The sequence below is a fragment of the Nicotiana tabacum genome, chromosome 23 (genome assembly GCF_000715075.1).
Source record: "Nicotiana tabacum cultivar K326 chromosome 23, ASM71507v2, whole genome shotgun sequence".
Classification (NCBI taxonomy): Eukaryota; Viridiplantae; Streptophyta; class Magnoliopsida; order Solanales; family Solanaceae; genus Nicotiana; species Nicotiana tabacum.
In genome coordinates, this window is record NC_134102.1 from 127,375,053 (window position 1) to 127,398,238 (window position 23,186).

Genomic DNA, 23,186 nt, shown 5'->3' on the forward strand with positions numbered 1-23,186 from the left:
TTTAAAGTTGTGGGTTCAAATCTACTATTTTTTGTAATTTTAATAGATTTTACACATAAATTTATGCTTCGCGTCAAAAGTTTTGGATTCAGTTGAACCCAACACTCGTTTGCTATATCCGCCCCTGTTAAATTCTGGACATATCTTCGTTGTTTCCTCTCCCAGATAACTATAGCAAAAAGATTAGACACTTATTCAAAAGATTTTTTCTTTGTGCAGAAGATTATTCAAGGTCTTTTTTTTTTGGTTTGAAAAGGAGACTTACATTACTTAAAACAAATAGCTATGATCACGCCCAACTCTAGTCCTAAAAAGGATAAACGGTTGCTGCAAATATAATCCGGTCTAAAAGTCCGAAGTCGAATCCCACAGAGAACTAAGGCTTTAGCTATAACTGTTCACTATCACTAAGAAGACAAGTTCGAACAATTCCTAAGTTATAAAGATTGCGATTCTTATTTTAAACTAATTAACTAGCAATTATTAAACGCATTAAAATTATTAACTAAGGAGAATAAGAGTTGGAGACAATATTAAGGAGGCATAAATTTTTCCAATTTTCGGAATCCTTCTCGCTACATCTCCTAATAAATTCGCCTAAGTATTCTCTACCGATCGTGAGTATTTCGGGTGTCGTAATTCTCTTCCGAGCAACTACCACAATTTACTAGACATATTCTTCCGAACTACGCTAGCTGGCACTAATTCACCACTCACTAAGATCGCACCAAGGTTTCGTTATTCCTAATCCCACCTTTAAACCCTTCGTATTGATTCCGCACATACGTTAGGAGTGATGTTGTTCAACAACTACCTAAATATGTACCCTTTTCCAAGCAATACATAATAAATAGGCACAGTCAATTGAGAGCTCTTCAATGAACTAAAATAAGCACGTAGTTAAATAAATAGAAAAATTCAAATGCTCAATTATATAAAAACATAACAAGAATTCATCTTCCAAAAGGTTCCATCAAAACCCTAGATAAGAAATTAGCTATTCATGCTAGTATGTAAAAATACAACATTAGAATTCATAACAATGGAAAAATAGGGAGAAAAAGGAAAAAACGTGAAGTTGAATCCTTCTCCTTGCTCCAAGTGTGTTCTTGTCCCCCCCCCCCACCCCCTCAAAGTCTTTTATCTCTCCAAAGTAGCGTCTCTCCATTCAAAATCACGTTTTAGGATGTATTTTTAGCGACTAGGGTTTGTATGGGGCGGATTTTCCTTTTCCTATTTCGGATTGGAGAAGCTGGTTTCTTCTGCTCCGATCCCGGTCTGGCGAAGTGAACCTCGCTTCGAGGTCCGGGATTTTTTCTGGTTTTTTCTGCTCCGCTCCCGGTCTGGTGAAGTGAACTTCGCTTCGTTGTCCTGGACTTTTCTCTTCAGCTCTTTTTTCACTAATTTTTTCTCATATTTGATCCTTTTGCGCATAAGTTTGTTCCTACATATAAGAAACACGTAATGAGCATATTTTCACTTCAAAAATGATATGAACTCTCGCAACTCATGCAAGAACTAACACATTCAAAATATGCACTTTTCATCCTTTACCAAGCTAAAAGGAGCCCAGGCTAAGCTTGTTCAAGTTTGGCTCATGCGAAGCTGCAAATAAGATGCTTTTTTTTATGAGAGATTTCTGTTTCTTTTTAATTTCTGAATTTCAAGATATGTTATTTGAAAAAACCGCGGAGGGCTATAATTTTCGATTTTCATTTTTCATTTCCCCGAATATTTGAAAGTGAAAATTGGTACACTTTTAACCCATACCATCTTTCTAATCCTCGTAATTTAAAAGGTTGAATCGCACCATACTAAAATTATGTAAGCTATACATTCTTCATTTTTCAAAATCATATACAAGATTTATCTGAATTAAAAATCACATTTGTATGGAAAAAATAATTTTTAATCCATCTCACCCTAGCTATTCAAGAATTACTCATACCCTCTCATAGTATTTAAGAAAATTAAACTATTAGGATAAAAGAATATAATTCATCCTTTATTTAGGCGTGGAATTTAAAAATAGCCAGACTAACAAGTGGTAATTGAAAAATAAAAAGTAATCGAAATTTATCCACTTTTCATGTAAAGATAAATCTGAACAAAAACATTGTTCAAAATCCGAAAAATATTCCAGCATAATATACCGGAGTTCGAATTTTTTACATGTGAACTTCCAGCATAAAATGCTGGAATTTCATAATGTACTGGAATTCTAACATAATATACTGGAAGTTCATACACAGGTACTCCAATCTCCAATATATTATGCTGGAACTTTCTGTGTGCTGGAATTCCAGCATAATATGCTGGAAGTTCATACACAGGTGCTCCAATATCCAATATATTATGTTGGAACTTTTCGTGTGTTGGAGTACCAGCATAATGTGCTGGAAGTTCATATACATATGTTTCAATCTCCAGTATATTATGTTGAAACTTTCCGTGTTGCAGTAAAGTAGTCGCTATTTTTCAATGACTTTGCAAATACTTGATATTTTTTAATTACCAGTTCGAAAACTAACTACCCCGTGCTATTTTAACTTTATTCAGTGAACTAGTAGTATTAGGCCTAAACTTGTTTTTTGCTTTGAAAACAGGTGTTTTGTTTTCTTAAGCAAACTTGTTTTTTAATTATTCTGTCTATTAAAAAAAAGAGAAACGCAATGCAAATTCTTAAAAGAAAAAAAAAGGTTTATGGTAGTGGGTCAAATAATTAATCCGGGTTTAAACCCGGGTCCAGGTACCCTTCCCTATCCAAAAGCCAACCAGGTACGAATTTCACACTTCACTCTCTCCTCCTATTCTTTCTTCACCAAAGCATCAATGGCAGTCACTTTTCCGACCACCTCTTCCTCGTATCTACACTCGAGAACTAAAGTCCCTCAGCCTTCTTTAAGGTACCCTTTTCCCCCTTTTTCTCAATTCAATTCAGCTCTCTTATTTCCCACTAAGTAAATAACGACAACTTTTTATTTTCTTTTTCCTTCTTATATTCTTTTCAGCTGCGCCAGCAAAGTTTTTGTCGGATTAAGAAGCCAATCTCCTAGTACGTTTTATTACATCATGGTTATTCTTAAACTGTGTTTTTTAATGTTTTAAGTGGAAAACTGTTCGCTTATTGATTTTTTTGGGCAGATTCTTATGGGATTGCAGCGTCTAATGTAAATGTTGAATTTCACAATAGAGTGTACAGAAGTATTGAATCCGGGTAATCTTGTTCTTCTAATTACTTGGTGACTTTTTCACCCAAAAAGTTATTGTCTTGAATAATGCTGTGTTGCTCTTATATATAGAGTATTTGTTGAATTTCAGAATAGAGTTTATAGAAGTACTCCATTGAATAATACTGTGTTTCTCTTATATAACTAAGTAATTATTGGGTGAATTTTGCACCCAAAAAGTCCTTGTCTTGAATAATGCTGTGTTGCTCTTATATGTAACCTAGTTTATATAGAGTATATTGTCCATAAGGGTGGATCGAGGACTTAGACTGGTGTTGATTCTCTTAATAAATACTCCTGCTAATGGATTTTTCGACATGAGCATATAAGGTCGGAGCCAAAGGCAGTGGGTTCAGATGAACTTCTTGCTTATATATTGGGCCTGCGGTTTTAGCATGTTGTGAGAAATGTAGAGGATGTTGAATGTAGTGATGAATGGCCTTCTTAGTTCTGATAATTTAAGTTAATATTTTTGGCATGGGACTGTATATGTTGGCCTCTGTACAGAAAATCAATTTCAGAAATAGCATATCCTTCTTCCTTCTGCTTATCACGCCTATGCATAGTTTCTTTTAGTTACTTTCCGTCCTATACGACTTCAGAGCATATTGTCTGTGGGAAAGGAGGATGCTGCGGGCTAATTTGGCTAATTTAATGGGTTTGAAAAGGGAAAAAGTCATCTTTTTACTGGCTGTAGATTGTTGTAAAGTATGAGCTTTATTGTTTCGTTCATGTTCATCTTGGAGCCCGCTACTAACAAAAAATGCCTTACAGACAAGCTGGAATAGCGTAGTGCCCAGAAACTAGGAACTGGGAAAGACCTATATGATTTGACGCGTAATGAGATTCCCTAATAGCAACTTAGCGTATAGAATTTGACTCGAGCCTTCTCATTCTCAGCCTTGTTTTCTCTTTCATGCCTTTTGCTTCTGATAAAAAATTTTAAAATGTTTTCTTTCCCAAAGCTCATGCCATCTTTTCTCAGTTTTCCTCATTTATTCTTTTGCTCTCTCTTCATAAGTACCAAATATCCCCAAAATCCTTATTTCCTCTCTGTCTCTACTTGTAATCCTCTAAATCGTTCCTCTCTAGCATTGGCCCAATCTGCAGCAAAGAAAGTCGGATGAGCCATTTTGATATGTTTATTCCATCGATTCTATCTTGTGTGGCCTGTTCATTGTTGTCCAACTATACTTGTTGCATTGACTTACCAGATTATTTCCACTCAATTCCCACTCGCTCCCCTAAGATCTTTTAAATTCTGTCTATCAGGAACTAATATCTAGCACTAAGTCAGCATATTTTAGTGTACTATCAAATATCAAATGTTTCCATAGTTTCTATACATTTAAACTACTTCATCCAAAAAACAAAAGGAGAGATGTCAGCAAATCTCAGTAAGGTGTAGCACATGCCTCATTTTTAATTGATAGTCACTAACAAGCCTGTGTTTGCATGTTCTCCTGCTCTTAATTATAGTATTGGATACTGTCCATTTCTGCGTAATCCCATCTTTTATTGAGTAAAATCTCCATTTTCCGTTGGATAGAATTTTTCGTCTACTTTTTCTCAAATTTCCGTTGTACCTAACCCAGAGTTCATAATTCCAGAACTAGAGACAGTAAACCAACACGTGCACGAGTTTCCATGATGCCCATTGGGACACCAAGAGTACCCTACAGAAATCCAACTGAGGGAACATGGCAGTGGGTTGATTTGTGGAATGCTCTTGTAAGTAGCATGTCTTCAGTTTCAAAGCACCTTCATTTCTTCTTTGGCTAATCGGAGTAATAACTAATATTTTTGATCTGGAAAATTTTACTGAATTCTCGGATGCAGTACCGTGAACGTGTTATTTTCATCGGACAACACATAGATGAAGAATTTAGCAACCAGATATTGGCAACAATGCTGTATCTTGACAGTATTGATGATTCCAAGAAGCTCTACCTGTATATCAATGGCCCTGGTGGTGATGTGAGTTCTTTACCAATTTTACTTTGTTCCTCTTTTATTAGAAACACCTCTTTGTTCTTCTAATTTACGCTCATACTGCTTTCTTTCTTCTTGTTATTTGCTTAAAGTTACTTCTATTTACAGCTAACTCCAAGCATGGCCATCTACGACACAATGCAAAGTCTTAAAAGTGCTGTTGGCACCCATTGTGTGGGCTATGCCTACAATCTTGCCGGTTTTCTTCTTGCTGCTGGAGAAAAGGTACCATAGTTCTCTCCTTGTGATGAAACTTGAAAAAAAAAAACTTGTGCTTATCTACAAACACAAAGCTTGTGTTGGAAATCACAATTTAAAAAAAAAAGAAGACCTATTTACATCTGTCCAAGATTCTTCTTACAAGGACTCTAATAACTCTAATAATGTCTCAGTTTCATCTACGCAAAATTCTTTACACCAAAAATGAAAGGACAAAATACAGTTGAGCTTAATTTTCTGTAAAGAACTACTCCTATCTTCAAAACACCTATCATTTCTTTCCTTCCATACATTCCACCAAATGCATGCTGGTATAGCCCTCCACCATCTCTTCTTCCTTCCCCGGCCACCTACATTGTTCCAGCACCTCAAAAGCTCACAAGTAGTCCTGGGCATAACCCAAATTGTATTCACCAGTGCAAGGAATAACTGCCACAACTGAGATGTAACAACACAATGTAGAAAAAGGTGGCTGTTGTCTTTTTGCTCCGCTTGGCATAGGAAACATCTAGAGCTCAATAGTAGTCCTCTTCTTTGCAGATTCTCATGGGTAAGACAGGCCTTCTTGGCTACTAGCCATGTAAAACAGGATACTTTAAAAGGAACTTTTACTTTCCAGATAAGTTTGGCCAGAAGCATTGTTGTTGTCCAGGATTGCATAGAAGCTTGTAAGCCCCCTTGACTGAGAAACACTTGCCGTTGTCCCCTTTCCAGATGATAGAGTCCTCTGCTTCAGATGTTCCTTTGAAAACCTCCAGAACATTGAAAAATTCAGTCACTCTTACAATCTCCCAATCATTTAGTGCTCTTCTGAAGTTAAGATTCCATCCCTGTTGACTCCAAACTTCCTGTATTGTTGATTCAGGTTCTACCGCCAGACTATGTAGATCAGGGAAGTTGTCTCTAAGTGGCCCATGTCCCAGCCAGTTGTCATCCCAGAATAATACTTTCCTGCCATTTCCAATAATGAACCCTATATTTACTGCAAATTCCTCCCAATGGTTTCTAATTACCCTCTAGTTGCTAAATAAGCTGTCCTTACAGGATTTGTACACCAATTGTTCAGTTGTCCATATTTCTAAGTGATCACATTCCTCCATAAAGCTTGGTTTTCAAAGTTGTACCTCCATAACCATTTCATTAGCACTCTTGTTGTGCATTTTTAGATTCCTAACACCCAAACTACCCCTTTTTTTAGGAGTGATAACTGTACTCCATTTTACCAGATGATAACTTTTCTTTTCTCTGTTCCCTTGCCAGATGAAATTCCTTCTTAATGTATCAATTCTCTTTTCCACCTTCACAGGTAGTGGGAATAAAGACATCACATAAGTGGGCAATGAATCAAGTACACTTTTAACTAGTGTGGTTCTGCCTCCCAAAGATAGGTACTGAGTTTTCCATGTTGCCAATCGTTTTTCACACTTTTCAATCACCCCGTTCCAGATTTCCATTGCCTTGTTTTTAGACCCCAGTGACAGCCCCAGGTAGGTTGTTGGCAAGGTTCCCACTTCACATCACCAAAACCCCAGCTAAAACCTGGATTCTTTCCACCTCATTTATAGGGAATAAATTACTCTTTCTCCAGTTTATGTGCAGTCCAGAGATAGCTTCAAAAATGACCAAAATTATTCTCAGTCGTCTCACTTGCTCCAAGTTGGCTTCACAAAATACCAAGGTATCATCAGTATACAGTAGGTGTGATGTTTCCAGACTATTTGGTACCCTGTTATTCACCTGGAAACCCCTCAACCGTCCATTGAAAGTAGCTCTCTATATCATATTGTTTAGACCCTCCATTGCTAGGATAAAGAGAAAGGGAGATAGAGGATCCCCTTGCCTTAGACCCCTTTGGGAAGGAAAGAACCCTTCTGGACTTCCATTCAACAAGATGGAAAATCTGACTGTACTGATGCAAAATGATATCCACTTATTTCAACCTAGAGGTGAATGTGCCTGATTATGGGTTGGTCTCGTCTCTCTCCAAAGGCCTCCATCTAGAGTTGCAATCCTATCTTGTAACGTGCAGTCAAACTCGGAATTACATTCTCTTTTATCCTTTTTTTGGTTAAGTTTTCAAGATGATAATTTCAGGTGTCATGCATCGGTAGAGAGTGAAGGGTTGAACGAAAACCAGTAGGAGAGGAGATAGTCTTTCTTTTATCTTATCATATTGAGGTTTCTTGGTCTGTTGGTCAAAATTTGACGAAACAATCACAAAAAGGGAGAAAAGTGAAAGAGAAATTTGACATAATATTGCATTAGGCTGCCTAGATCCAGAGGCGGACCCAGGATTTGGACGCCGCGGGGGCACCATTATCTTTAACATAAATATGAAAATAACATTAGTTGCAATAAAGTTTGGCGTGCAACTCTTTGAAAACTTAGTGATTACGAGTTTGTGGCCGAAAGAATGTTCAAAAGTATAAAAAAACTTCAACAAAATCATGACTAATAAAAGTCTGTAAGCAGTCCAAAAAGTCTCAATCGAAGTCCCAGAGTCAACGAATACTTGCTACTTTGCCATTTTAATCGTTGAAGGGAGAAGGGTTTTAGTTGTCTTTATTTTTTTTAAAATGAAATAATAATAAAAATTGGTTAGAGATAAAGATTATTGACTAATGAAACTAGCTAATGAAATATTTTATCCCTCTTTCCTACTGTCTTTAATCATCATTTTTATGTCTCTTTCTTAACTTTTCAAAGTCTAGAAAGATGTATCTCCAATAGAGTTTTTGAGTATTTTGTGTAGAAAATACAAAGAACTAATCGTGAAGAAAAGTTGAGTGTTGGAGCTTAGATGGAGAGATTTTAAAAGAAAAAAATTAAACTAAGTGACTTCTATGTACTAGTACTAAACTAATGTTTGAATTAAAAAATAAATAAACCAAGTTGATTACTAAATATGGAGTACTAAACTATCGTTCAATTAAAAAAGGAAAAAAGAAAGAAATGGTGAAGTAATGCTGGTGTTGGGTCTCGATCCTGGGTCTAGCAGTGAGGGAATGGAACTAAACAGCCCGCAGAACCAGTGCAACCAAGGGGTTTTTTGTTCTTTTTGGGCACAATTAAATTATTATAGGGGTCCTCGACATATATATAGTAATATATACATGGTTTTTTCCGAGCCTATAGGGTGCCAGTGACCCCTCTCCACGTGGGTCCGCCCCTGCCTAGATCAATTTTATTTTCCTGGAGGTATCACTGGCATTAAATATGTGATTCTTATGATTCACCCGATGCTAATGCACTAGACAGAATGATAGATTCACTGATGAAAAAGATGGTAGAGGGGTTGGGGTTGGTTTGAACTGAAATTTGAATATCAAGTTATGGATCGCGTCATTCATCCTTGTTCAATGTTATGCTCTACTGAGGCTGTACTACCTGGTTAATTGTTGGAGCATCACAAAATGGTGTACCGAACAGTGAACTGGTAATAGTTGTTCCCAGTGGGGCTAACCAAGATCCAATGTTAGCCTCACAGTCACTCCTCTTTAGGACTATAATCACTTCGGTGTCAGTTTGAAAACCTTCAATACTTGACAGTGCAATTTATCCCATTTGGTTGACTTGCTATCCACGCCCAAAAATAAAAATAAAAAAAAATGAGGGAGGCCCTTGGGTTAAAATCTGCTGCTGAATTGTTCATTCCTACCCCAAAATGAGGCACCCTTTTGTAATGAGATCTATTAATGCAAAGACCACAAATGATGAGATATAGATAGACATGTTTAATTATCTCTACTTATTTAGATGATATAATGATGGCAAACACTCTTGGAAAAAAGTTCTCCAGTATTCTATGTTTTGGCTAGTTTTTTTTGTGAGTGATGTAATTGTACCTCCTATTGTAATTATAAGACCTTATTTAAACTGTGGAAAGTCAACTAAAGCTCAACGTATTTCCATTGTGAAGGGCAATCGATTTGCAATGCCTCTTTCAAGGATTGCACTACAATCTCCAGCTGGAGCTGCGCGCGGACAGGTTTGTCCCAATAGCACTTTGGAAGGAAATGCTTGTTTTTGATGATTTTTCTGAGACTACATACATTTACATTTTATGTTTGGCAGGCTGATGATATTCGTAATGAAGCAGATGAACTTCTCAGAATTAGAGATTACCTTTTCAAGGAGTTGGCTGAGAAGACAGGCCAGCCTGTTGAAAAGGTATATATTGCTTTCATCACAATTTCGATATTTTGATTTAAGTTACTATAGCGTATATGCCCTCAAACTATGATTTCGAAATAAGTTTCCACCTAAACTATTAGTTGCAATAGAAATAGTTAACCACCACCCGCCTTATTGCCTCAGAATGAACTTCCTCATATTTTGGGCCAAGTGTGATGAGTAAATTTGATCATCATGTATTTGGAAACATGCAGGTTCACAAGGATTTAAGTCGGATGAAGCGATTCAATGCTCAAGAAGCTCTTGAATATGGTCTTATAGACCGTATAGTTAGGCCTCCCCGTATTAAGGCAGATGCTCCACGAAAGGATACCACAGCAGGTCTTGGTTAGTCCATACACATCGTATAATTTATGGCTGATAGTGGTTGTACGACTTGCAGTGTTATTTTGCAATTTCTTTTGTTTAATCTACATATTGAACTCTTTTGATCTACTTATTCAAAAACATGAAATCCTGAGCAGACTAGATGCATTTGTTTAATATCATGAATGCAAGAAATCCATCTACAGCTGATATGTATACAAAGATACCTTTTTTTCAAGAAGCAAGTTGTGGTATTTTTTACCATTTTATGTTATGATCTACTACAATTCTCCAAACTGCTATCATTGAAGAATAATTTATGGCATCAGCACCCACACTTGTCAAATACTGAAAAAGCCACTTCTCAAATGAATTGGCTAAACAGAAATGGCTACTCACCGGAAATAGTTATCTGAAAAGCTATCAGTTTTTAGAAGCGCAGACAAACAGGCTCATGAATGCTTTTTCCATTGTACCATGTTAATCAGAGCCAGAGAGCTTTCGGGAGTAACTTTAGTTGATGACTTTCTTGATAGAGTTTATCATAGTAAGCAGCTGCATATAACGAGAAAGACCTATTTGACAATTGACGCTATTTTACGCCTTTTCCAACAAACTATTTTCCGTTTAAATCTAAGATATATACAATTACAGACACCACACGTGTTTTAACTTCATGTACAATAACCTCTAAGGTAAGGGTAAGGTCTGCATACATATTACCTCCCCCAAACCCCACTATGCAGGATTACACTGTGATATTGTAACCTCTAAGAGCCTTTTCTGTCAGCTGCTTTCTTACGGCCATTGTTAGTATATGGAGCATATGTGGATGGATTGGGGATTTGGATAGATCTAAAAATCGAATAACAATAAAAATGGTCCAAAGTACAAAATGTACCATGAATATGCCTGTTGAAACTAGACATAAACACCAGAGTACTCACCCGAAGGGCAGAAGTTGTGACAAAGATTGTAGCGGCTGCAGGTTTCCCTCTTCCCAAAAAAAACTAGACATAAACCCTTAACTAAGATGGGATTCATTTCTGGTACCCATCATACATCTAAAATTCTACAGCCGAATACCAGAACAAGAAAGGCTATCTAGAAAACCCGTTCCGATTACTGCCAGACCTAAGTGGAAATTGACATGCTGGCCCAAGTTTACACACAAACAGCAAATAGACGTGAGAAAGATCAATGGGAACTTTGTAAAATGACATGCAGTCCTTGCGGTTTATACAGTCAGGTAAAATCCATTCAAATTTCACCTTATGCAGGTTGAGTAGTTACATTTATTTCAGCTGGCTTATTCCTCGAATCAGGGGCCAAAGCTGACCAATTATCTGCACGGAACGAAGAGGAAGTTGGAACAGTTTGTTTTACTGAAGAGTGAAAAGGGTGGTCATCCATCTCTGTAGTCGATAGAGGAACAGCAGCGACAATGGAATCCGATTTGTTTTTCTTGGTCCTCTGCTCATGCTGGTCTCCAGCAAGAAAGCTGCCTATGACAATCTGTTTAACAGCAACAAAGATAGAAGGCCAAATGTCATCATTTGAACGACTAATTATTGTATAATAGGTAATTTGCTTAAGTTGGTGGAACTGAAACGTCCAAGATACCACTTCCGAGTAAACAAGACTACTAAGTTTAGGCAAACCAATACCTGCACAGGACTGGCAGCTACTAATAAACCAGCAACTCCACCCCCAACAACACGTCCGTCAGGGCTTGCTAGAGAAACACTCATTCCACCAGATCTGTTTCTCATTCCTCCAGCCTCTGATGGCATAAACGATCCAGTCAAAGACAGTATCTCAAACCGGCCCTAAAGGAACAATGAAAGGGGAAGGTTATACACAAATGCCTACATTAACAACATATAGATAAAGCGAATGTCTAGCATCAACTTTCCATACAAGGAAGGCTTTAGCTTCAGATATCAAAATATGAATCTGTAGCATCACTCATGTGTCATCTACACTCCTAATCGCTAACACAAGGGTTTTAAGAAGTTGAGATGACACATTTATACATGAATCACACAAGACATGCTCCAACATTACAGTGGCAGAAAGATCTCAACCCTATAAAAATTGTAAGTTGCAAGGCATCTTGCCTGAAAAAGGGAAGGAGGTAAAATAAATCAGATTAAAGGCTTCAGCGTGATTATTCATTGGCCAGTATGCTGCATATATTCTGACTGATTTGTATCTACCAAGTCAGTCAGTCGAAGTCAAGTAACATAGTTAAGAAATTATCTCCTCCCACTCGCCAAGAACAAAAAACATTAGAAGAGTAGTGGATTACACTGAGCACTGTTTGTTCGTAAAATGTGTCGTGATGCTGCTTTTTGAATTACACTTACAAATATAGGTAGACTTAATCTTATGAATTGAAATTTCACAAAAAAATTAAACTGAACTTATTGCCTCCAGTTTAATGTCTGAGTTTAAGTTGCACGATAACAAAGATAAGAGTTAAAAATCTTTCATTTTCAATCTGTTCAAGAAGAATAGGCCGAAGTGTAAGCCTAATTTAACTAAACACGTGAAAAAGGAGAAATGATTTTTTAACAAAAATATTAAAATGGGTCCCATTTTTGAATATCCAAGAGAGAAGAAAATAGATTATTGCATGTTATTAAGTGCTAATGTGGCGTGTAATCCAGAACTAGGATTTCAGAATCAGCAATACAACTAGATGAAATATTAGTTTTGAGCAGTGTACTCACTAAGATTTAAGTTCTTCCATGCCACTTCGTAAGAGTGAAACACCAGTAGCCTAAATATATCTCTGTCACTTGAACTTGTGCTAAATAAGATCATCGATTCTGGATTAAGATCTTATTTACTTAATAAAGAAGAGAAGTAAGCTCACAAGCAGCTAACCAGTAAGCAGAAGAGACATAAGCCAAATTTGAGGGAATATTGACACTCCTAAAGTTTGGCAGGACGCAACTAAGTTCTTTTGATACTTCTTGATTACATAAAAGTGAAGAGTCCGAAATCTTTTTGATTAGGAAATTAGATACAAACTAGAGTTATCAGAAGAAGTTAATAATATCACACGTAGAAGCAATTATCAGAAGCCTATAGCACTTCAAATATGACATCAAAAAATATGAATCAAAAGATTAGCCATAGCAAGAGGGAAAACTAGTTGTAGTACCTCATACGTCAATGTGCCACCAGAGGAATCTGGTTGACGAAGTGTAACGCTTGAAATTACACCATTTGCTGAAAGAATGCATATTGCTCTAGGCCCTTGTTGAGAGAATGATATAACCTTCATGGTGACATCCTAAAGGAAGATCGCAAGAACAAGTAGCACATTCGGTTCAATATATACCAGTCATTTTAACATGCTTATGTCTATGTTTACCAAGAGAAAATCCTGCCAACTTATGGAATTTACTAAACAGAACATTTTCTTCAAATATATACTAAATACAGCAAATATTCCCCCTCTTTTCTTGGTTTGGAGGGGGAGGGGGGTGTTAAATTATGGTCTCCATCTGCTTATACAGAACAATGCATGCACCGCATATAGTTCCAGATTTGCTGAATTGGCATGTGTCATCAAGTTCTCACAGGTTGAGGTACAAAGTATTATTAAAATAATAGGCTGTACCAGCAATATAAATAGGTAACGAACTGCAAGATGTACAAACAGAAAGAACACACCACCTTATTTATGCAGATTTAACATTTAAGTCATTGTAAAAAAAATACCAGCTACAGCTAAAATTTACCTCTCCAGTATTTACAGTAATAATATGAGGTGTAAAATTGGCACCAACAGAGCATGAAACCCATTCACCTACGGAGAGAAATCCAATTATCAGTAATTTGACACAAGCCTTTAACATAAACCATCAAGCTACAAAAGCATATTTCATGTTGTGTTAAACAAAACTAAGTTGATATCTTTTTTTTTCTTCTTCTTCTGAATACAAAATTCTGGTATATGGCCTGAAACTTCATCACACAAAAAATCAAGAATCATGTGTTTTTATCTTGACTCCAAGTATATCCACACAAATAACTAATGACTTATTTTCTGACAAGTCACAAATAACTGTTGATTATTACAGAAGTCTAGAATAGTGTCTCCACCCTCCTCCAAAAGGAAAAGGAAAACATAAAGTAGACAATGCTGAGTTAATTGTGTCGTGAACTTCATTAGGAGACACCTCATAAAAACATCGGGGATGATCACCTCTAAAGAGAAGATTGGTCCAAAACACTGTCTCGTCTGGTATCCGTTAGCATGTTCTGCACCACCCACCCCACCCCACCCCCCACCCACCCACCAAAAAAAAACAACTACCAATAAATGAGGGACCAGAAAAGAGGAAAAAAACACTTAAATGCACATATATAACCAGACTCAAAGAACAAAACAAAACAGGGAAAAAGGGCTGGGGTCAAAGTAATTAGAGTTAAATTTCCAGGTGCATGCATAAGCATGTTTTTTAGGAAAATTCATTTATTTGGGAAGGCTAAAGAAAGGCAAATATGACAGGAAGCCCCAGCTTAAGGAACTCCAAAATTTTTAGGGAATTATAGGCAAGTAAAAGCAACTAAACAATAAGGTGAAATCAAAGATGCAGTTAACTTAACTCCTTTCCTATAGAAGCAACAGATCATAGAGGTCAGATTCACACTACTTGTTATTTTATTACTCCATAGGAAGTCATATTTGGAAATAGAGGAAAACAAATCCTCCGCAGAACTCCTACCAAAAGGTGAAAGTGGCACAATGACATCCTATAAGTTTAAAGATTCCCCAATTCCAGACCAACCGAAAACTAACACCTGATACTCAGAGCTGCCCATTCACATCAACATCATAGTTAAGACATCTATTAATATGTCCCACATATGCACTATTTTCCCATAACTTCACAAAACCACACACACCTTTTTTTATAGCGGTGATATCCAGACCAATTTACGCGCATCTCTGTTATTCCACAAAGTATCTATTACCTTTCACCAGCACAAGTATTGTTGGATTACTCAATAAAACTACAGCAAACAAAAATAAATCACATAGTTTATTTTGCCTTTGACGAGATTTGAATCTCGATATCCAATTATTTTCATGCTACTTCATTGACCACGAGGTCACATCCTTTCGGTGCAAACCATGACACCAAACACTACTTAACTCAAGTAAGCAAACAGATCTATAGAATACGACCATTTAATTAATCAACATGCAAGTGAAAAAAGATTAGAACTTTAAAAAAATAACACAACAAAGTTGTTATCTTTACCTGGAGTGGCTAAATCAACTTTAGGCTGATGATGATGGGGTTTAATAGTACTAACTAACCCAACAGGCCGGACTTTCCCCCGTTTCTCCGACGAAAAATCAATCACCGGCGACGGTGCAGATGATGAAATTGGCTTTGGAGATAAAACATTATTACTATTAGTTACATTTACAGACCCATCAGGTGCATATTTTCTTGGTCTACCTCTCTTCTTCTTCACATGAGCTGCTGCTGCTGTTGTTGTTGTAACTGCTGCTTGTGTTGTTGTACTAATAATCTGCTGCTGCTGAGGATTAGGATTATTATCAGTGGTCCGTGCTGCCACATGGTAATCTGATGGTGCATCTGATCCCACTACTGTAACTCCCTCCATATCCCCCTCAAAAAAAAATTACCAAGAAAATATTACACAATTTTTTTCCTTTCTTCAAAAACCCAAAAGGCAGATATTTTGAGGTGTAAAAGCTCAAAAATAGAAAAAAAAAATGAAGCTTAAGTACTGCTAATTTTGAAGTATTAGCAGAGCTTAGCAAGAAAACAGAGTAAGATTAAACTGGCAAATAGCTCGGAGTACTGTTCATTCTTCTTTTATTCCTTGGAAATTTTAAGCAAAAGAACAAAGCAGGATTTTTTTTCTTGAAAATTTTAAGGATTAAAAAATGAAGAATGTGGAAAAGATTGAATTTTTTGGCTTGGGAAGTGTTGAGATTCTTGAGAAAATATGAAAAATGGAGTTTTTGAGAAGTTAAAAAAAGTAATTTGGGTTCCTGACTTTCTTCAGTTTGTCTGAATCGTAATTAAAGGAAAATAATAATGACGAAAAAAGAGATTAATTAAGTATTAAACTCATTAAATAAATAAGTTCATTAATAATTAATTATAGAAAGGATGGAAATTATGTATTTTGTTTAAGAAAATGGTTTGGAGTCCGGTTGGGAAAAGAAAATTCTGATAAAGAGAAAATTGTGGTTGGAAAAAGTGAAATTAGGTTGCAAGGCATGAAGACAGCCATCACTTTCTTTTACAAAAACAACGAAAAGAAATAATATAAAAAATTAGTAATGAAAAAAATAAAAGTATATACTCTAACATGTACTATGTGACATAAACCTTACATCTGTATTATTTCATCAGTCTCATCAATAATTAATATTAGTAAATGCTTCTTCTTCTTTTTTTGTGAATACAGCCAAAAAGGTACGAACATGAATGTAAAAAACAGAAAAAATGAAAAATAAGATAGAAATGTAATTTTGCCTTTACTTTATTGTTTTTATTATTATTTTTAATATTTGTTCTTTTCACTTCTGAATATTGCTAAACCCCCTTTCCTTTTTACCTCATCCTAGTTTAGTTATGTTGTCATATTACACTTTACAACATGCTCTTTTGTTGTTCGTAAAAGTCACTGCAAAAATTAACTTATGAATCAAATTATATTTTAATAAATTTATTTATATTAAGTGAAGTAATAAGTAATCCGAGAATATATGTGTCATGTATTCACTAATTTTAGTGTAAATATAATAAAATATATTTTCCTGCCTAATTAATTAGTTACCCTTTATTTTTCTTCTTCCTAAATCCTAAGGGATGGGGGGAATGTGAAGTTTTCTATTATTTTACTCCTTTCATATAAAAAGTAATGATGGAATACGATGCACGAAGAGTAAAATATTCAAACTTAGAGTGCCCATTTGAATATCGATTGATTTATTCTTTTAAATAATATTTACCAACTTCTATAAATATTATTATAAATTATATTTTCTGACAATTTGAAATATTAAATAAATCTTAGAGAAATTATAAATAAAAATTATTTAACTCCTTAAATTTTGTACCGACTCAAATTACGTTGCATAATGATAAATTAAAACATAAAGAGTATCTAGTAACAATTCTTTTAATTTATCTTTGTCCTCTAAAAAAATTTCTTTAAAATAAGGATTTAGCATTCTCACCCAATGGATATGTTGTGAACATATCTTTGGAGTGTTAAATTAGGGTTTAGCATTCTCACCCAATGGATATGAATTTTTAGCCAAAACCTTTTTTCTTCATCCGAATGTGTATATGTAATAGCTGTAACAATAGCATGCAGCTAAATTGTTTATATAAATTCCAACTTACTGTTTTTTTTTTTAACTCTAATTATGATTTTCTTATTTTTGAAAAAAGGAAAGTTTCAACTGTTGCGAAATCAGATGAACAATAATATTAAATAATAAGACATAACTTGTTTCGCAACGACAGAGAAGGTTTAGATTGTTGTGAAACAAAGATGGCTAATAATATATATAATTTACAATTTTGTTTGTTAGTATCTATTAAAAGCAATTTACAATGTTTATAAGGGAGAAATTTGGCCATTAGTGGGACCACAAAAGTTGACCAAGGCAAAGGGAACACATAAAAAGATGTAATAGTAAGAACCATATTAGAGGGAGAATTTTTTTCTTATAGATTACTAATTAACATTATAATAATAACATATTCTCTTTCAAAATTATTAGGCGTTTGTTTAATAGTTTCTGGTGAGTGGATGTAAAATTATGTAAACTACCGCGCCTTCCTCTGATTATTTAAAAACAAAATTGTACATTTACAGGTGTGAAAGCCCATATTTTAGTTGTTTCTTTTTTTGTGTTCAGATTTTTTGGGTTATTGAACTTTGGCTTAAAGTTTCTGCAAATTCCACATCATGGTTGCAAGTGGAAAGGAATAAATAATTACAACCTCCTACTTTTTTCAAAAAAATATTAATTACTTAATTAGTATTTTGATTACCACTTGGCAAATTGGCATCCTTGTGCTTTCACTATAAATATTTAAACTATTCTATTCATATTGTACACCATTTAATTGCTATTTCGCAATTATTATCCCAACAACAATCCTCATAATGTATAGATAAAATATCAAGAAAATAATGAAATTCATGTCTCGGAAGATATAGTATAGCTTTCCTCTTAGACATGAACTTTTTAAAAATGCTATTTGGATAAATTTACAAAATTATAGGTTACATTTCTTGCAGTCTTTGTTTCTTTCTTTTTCTTCCTCCTTTTTGGTTAAAAAGAAAAGTCTACTAAATCTAACTAGTAATCTGTGATTCATATTTATTTAACCTTGCAAAGATCTACACTTAAAAATGCAAATTATATTTATATTGAAGTTAACAAATTTAAATTGGAGTTACAATTATGGGATGTGAATTTCAACCAATCGAACAAAAAATATTGATTGAGTTATTTTTTTAAACCGAAAAGAAAAATCTAGATTTGCTTTAAGAAAAAAAACTTGTTGACACCAAATTGATGTTGCATGTTTGTTAGCATCTTTAGAAACTCTTAGAACATATTCAACCACAATAAACTCCTTATTTTGTTAAAAAAATACAAGTTGTCACAAAGTCATAACTGTAATAGGATAGCGTCACTTTTTCCTTCTAGGCTAGAACATAAATCGAAATCAAAGCCAGTCTTCTTGAAGGAACCTTTCACTTCTATTAAAGAAGATAGATCAAAATCATTTTTCTTGAAGGAAAATCTCAAGTATTTTAAAATTTTATTTATAGGTTGGCAAGAGGAATTCTTCAAAATGAATGAAACGGTGCGGTGGAGATTATTCGTGAAGATTTTTTATAGTATATAGTTGAAGAATTTAACGTATAAGATTTTGACATTTAAATTTAATTTTTCATATCAAATGAGTTTAATGAACTATACTGTGTAATATTATTTGATGCAATGTATTTTACAAATCAAAATAACATTTGGGATCATTTGAATCCATGGGCCCTTTTGCATGTGTCCAAATTCCTCCGGAAGGGCTGCATAAAAATAAAAAAAATAATATTGTATAGTCGCTATTAAAATAATAGGCGAATATGATGTTTATTCGATCTATTATCTACACTTCTGTATTCTATCTTACGCTTTGTTTTTAAGAGTATTATCACTTTTAGCCCGCGCTAGAAACTATTTAGATACGAAAAAATATACAAAATATATATATTGTATCTACCGCGGGCTAAAAGTAATAATACTTCTAAAAACAAAGCTTAAGAGAGAATACATAAGTGTAGATGATACATCGAATAAACATCCTTTAGTCAAACTCCTTCTGTCTCAAATGTGCTTTAGGACAACTTCATCTTTAATATCATGGTTCCTGTGATCTTAAAAATATTTATATTATTAGTCGCTTACCATGTGATAATAGCTCGAAATTATGATTGTGTACTAATATGAAATTGAAAAAAAACACTGTTCTAAAACCTAAATAGTATTCACACTATTCTTCAATTTTTTATAGTATCGGACCTTATTTAGTGGTTATTATTTTTATTTTTCATCTACTTTCTGGTTCTTATGATGTTATTATTTCTATGATTGTTGTTGATGGTACTGATATATTGTCTCCTTTTGTCTTCTTGAGCCGAGAGTCTATCGGAAATAACCTCTCTACTCTCTCGGGGTAGGGGTAAGGTCTGCATACACACTACCTTCCCAGACCTCACTAGTGAAATTTTACCGGGTCGTTGTTGTTGTTGTTGTTGTTTTCTAAATCGTAAATAGTTTGATACTAGCATTTATTTGAGTCACTGCCGACCCAAGGGTGAACCTGCTAAAACAACTGCTTTGGGCTCCATAATTTTTAGGGCCCCAAATTTTCCTAATAGGTTATATGGTAATTTAATTTAAATAGAATATTTAGAATTTTAAATGAAAAAGTATAAATTTTCATAATAAAAGATAAGACTAATTGTTGAGCATAATTGAGAAAAGAATATCCTTTTGGGAATCACTCTCTAGACTATAAATTGAGAAAGAATTCGATTATTAATTCATGACTCTAAAAAAGAATTAAAAGTTTAATACAATCCCAAAATGTGCCCTGGATAAGTATCTAGCAAACAATAAAAACCTTAAATTAGAAAGTTTGTCTCGAGAGATTAAATGGATAAGAAAAATTATTAATAACTTTGCATAAAAAACTAGAAAAATAAAATTTAAATGAAATTATATATGAATTTTCTTTTCTTTTATAAAAAAAAAATAAGGTCTCTCATTGAAATTTTGCTCTAGGCATCCAAGTTTATTGAGTCGCATCTTGATTTGAGTCATACAGTGACAAGGGCGCGGACAATGGCGGAGCAAAGTGGAGGGAATCCCCTTCATTCAAAAATTATATTGTACAAATAAAATAAAAATAATTAATTTGTTACATATAAACAATTGAATCGTCTTGGTATAGGGAATAATTCTAATGAAATGGCAAAGGAGATCAAAAAGTTACTTGAAATAACACGTTCATTATTTTTTTTTTGAATTCCCCAATATAAATTTTTGACTCTGTCGCTGAATCATTTTGTGGTGTTCTTGCTGATTGAAAGGTCGAATGTTAAATTTTGTTCTTCCAATATGGTGATGTCTCTCAATAATACCAGACAAGGTAATACAATAATAATTGTAATAAAGCAACTAGTGGACGATTATAAAATACTGGCACGCTATAAAATTTTCTCATACTTATTTTTATATAGAAAGTAAAGTACATAGAGAAAATAGCATCACTCTACTTACAATAATATGTGAAGCAAAACCTTTATATTGGCTTAGCTGATCTTCTGCTTATGTGTTAATTTTGAATGGCAATCCTCAAAACTACTGTCTACGGCTGACTATAATCGGTGACGGCGCAAAATTTTAATAGAGAGTCATCTGTAGCAATTTTACCATTTAATAGTCTCAGTACATAGTCTCAGCAAAATTTTAATAAGGAATTCGAAAAGGTACAAAAGTACCACACATTGAATTTGAACATATAACCAAAGATAATATTAGAATTAGCTTCGCTATTATCCATGATAATTTCCTTACGCCAAGGAAATTCAATAGGTTATATATAAAATAGTTTATTCTTATCCTATCACACTGATGGTTTCTATCTCATTCAATAGCCAAAGTAATAGGTATGTGCCTAAGGAAAATTTCTTTCGTTTGATAGTCAACTTTGTTGAATTTCTTTGGATTGATAGCCAGCTTTGTTGAATTGTCAACATTGAAGAAAAAAAAGGAAAAGTGTGTGCAAATTGTCAAATATAGTAGGCTTTAGAGAGTGAGACTTCGGCTATAAAAGGAGAGCTTCAACTCTCATTTCCACATACCAACAAAGAGAGAAAGAAAGAGTGTGGTTTCACAGACAAGGTATAAGAAAATAGTTTGTGAGAAAAATAGAGAGTGAGCGATATTGTAGTGATGTGAGAATATCAAAAGAGAGTTATTTCTTTTGAGTGTTGTAGTGGTCTTTGGAGTATTTTACTCGAACCTACAAAGTGTAAAATTCCTTGCTATAGTGATATCAGTTGCTCGTCTCGGGGCCGTGGTTTTTTTCCTTATTCAAAGGGTTTTTCACGTCAAAATCTTGGTGTCGTTGTCACTCTTTTTCTTGCTAATTACCATATCTCGGTGCTATGTGATTATTTCGCTTCTATTGCTGTGAATATTATTTTTGTAGGGGGTTTATTCCCAATAACTGGTATTAGAGCACAGGTTCTGCTCGTTCACAAAAATACTATTCACTGTCGGTAGTACTATACTCGGTGAAAATAAAAAATATCCGGAGTAAAGTGTGAGGTAGCAAAATTTAACGAAGATAACGGTTTCTCAATATGGCAAAGAAGGATAAGAGATATGCTCATCCAACAAGGATTACACAAGGTACTAGATGCTGATGCCAAAATGCCTGATACTATGAAAGCTGGGGATTGTGATGACTTAGATAAAGGGCTGCTAGTGCAATCAGGTTACACTTATCAGATGATGTGGTAAATAACATCATTAATAAAGACACCGTACGTAGCATTTGGGCAAGGTTGGAAAGCCTATATATGTCTAAAACGCTAACAACTAAGTTGTACCTGAAGAAGCAGCTATACGCCCTACACATGGGTGAAGGTATAATTTTTTTATCACATTTAAATGTGTTTAACGGACTAATCACATAGCTCGGCAATCTCGGAGTAAAAATCGAGAAAGAAGATAAAGCCATCTTGATGTTGAACTCGTTGCCATCTTCGTACGATAATCTGGCAATAACCATCCTGCACAGTAAGACTACCATTGAGTTGAAAGATGTCACATCGGCTTTTTTACTCAATGAGAAGATGAGAAAGAAGCCTGAAAGTCAAGGACATGCTCTCATCACAAAAGGTAGAGGCAGGAGTTATCAAAGGAGTTCGAGCAACTATGGTAGATCCGGAGCTCGTGGAAAGTCTAAGAACCGATCCAAATCAAGAGCTAGAAATTGCTACAATTGTGATCAACCGAGTCACTTCAAAAGAGATTGCCCAAATACAAGGAAGGGCAAAGGTGAAACTAGTGGCCAGAAGAATGATGACAACATAACCGTCATGGTGCAAAACAATGATAATATTGTCCTCTGTATAAACGAGGAAGAAGAATGCATGCACTTATCAGGTCCAAAGTCGGAATGGGTGGTTGATACAGCAGCATCTTACCATGCCACACCAGTAAGAGATCTTTTTTGCAGATATGTAGCAGGTGATTTCGGCCTTGTGAGAATGGGTAACACAAGTTACTCAAAGATTGCGGGGATTGGTGACATTTGTATCGAGACAAATGTCGGATGCACATTGGTTCTGAAGGATGTGCGACATGTACCTGATTTGCGGATGAACTTGATCTAGGGAATTACTTTAGACCGAGATGGATATGAGAACTATTTTGCAAATCAAAAGTGGAGACTCACCAAGGGATCATTGGTGATTGCAAAGGGAGTTTCTCATGGCACGTTGTACAGGACAAATGTAGAAATATGCCAAGGTGAATTGAACGCGGCACAAGATGAGATTTCTGCAAATTTGTGACACAAAAAAATGGGTCATATGAGCGAAAAGGGATTGCAGATTCTTACCAAGAAATTACTCATT

General features: G+C 34.9%; 2 protein-coding genes across 3 annotated transcripts; one reads left to right on the forward strand and one right to left on the reverse strand.

Moving 5' to 3' along the window:
• The first annotated feature begins 2,747 nt into the window (after positions 1-2,747).
• Positions 2,748-10,210, forward strand: LOC107782632 (ATP-dependent Clp protease proteolytic subunit-related protein 2, chloroplastic). 2 transcript variants are annotated; one of them, XM_075245984.1, is made up of 9 exons: positions 2,748-2,906; positions 3,012-3,055; positions 3,145-3,217; positions 4,826-4,961; positions 5,070-5,207; positions 5,331-5,447; positions 9,361-9,429; positions 9,516-9,611; positions 9,830-10,210. In XM_075245984.1, exons 1-9 carry the CDS (start codon positions 2,833-2,835, stop codon positions 9,965-9,967), a joined length of 885 nt encoding a protein of 294 aa, XP_075102085.1. In that variant the 5' UTR covers positions 2,748-2,832; the 3' UTR covers positions 9,968-10,210. The 2 variants fall into 2 exon arrangements, with proteins under 2 accessions (XP_075102085.1, XP_016459013.1); XM_016603527.2 differs by having other exon boundaries at positions 2,749-2,906; positions 4,841-4,961.
• An 835-nt stretch (positions 10,211-11,045) lies between these two features.
• LOC107782633 (AT-hook motif nuclear-localized protein 1-like) lies at positions 11,046-16,220 on the reverse strand. The gene is made up of 5 exons (XM_016603529.2): positions 15,227-16,220; positions 13,697-13,764; positions 13,114-13,245; positions 11,609-11,770; positions 11,046-11,456 (listed from the first exon to the last, which is right to left on the reverse strand). The coding sequence occupies exons 1-5, from the start codon at positions 15,597-15,599 to the stop codon at positions 11,214-11,216; spliced, it is 978 nt and encodes a 325-aa protein (XP_016459015.1). The 5' UTR covers positions 15,600-16,220; the 3' UTR covers positions 11,046-11,213.
• Positions 16,221-23,186: the final 6,966 nt, after the last annotated feature.

Coding starts and splice junctions, on each gene's coding strand:
- LOC107782632 (XM_075245984.1), top strand. CDS start 2,833: ATGGCAGTCACTTTTCCGACCACCTCTTCCTCGTATCTACACTCGAGA. Junction 5,208..5,330: donor TCAATGGCCCTGGTGGTGAT/GTGAGTTCTTTA, acceptor TTCTATTTACAG/CTAACTCCAAGCATGGCCAT. Junction 9,612..9,829: donor CAGGCCAGCCTGTTGAAAAG/GTATATATTGCT, acceptor GGAAACATGCAG/GTTCACAAGGATTTAAGTCG.
- LOC107782633 (XM_016603529.2), bottom strand. CDS start 15,599: ATGGAGGGAGTTACAGTAGTGGGATCAGATGCACCATCAGATTACCAT. Junction 11,771..13,113: donor GTGGCACATTGACGTATGAG/GTACTACAACTA, acceptor TTGTTCCTTTAG/GGCCGGTTTGAGATACTGTC. Junction 11,457..11,608: donor TAGCTGCCAGTCCTGTGCAG/GTATTGGTTTGC, acceptor GCTGTTAAACAG/ATTGTCATAGGCAGCTTTCT.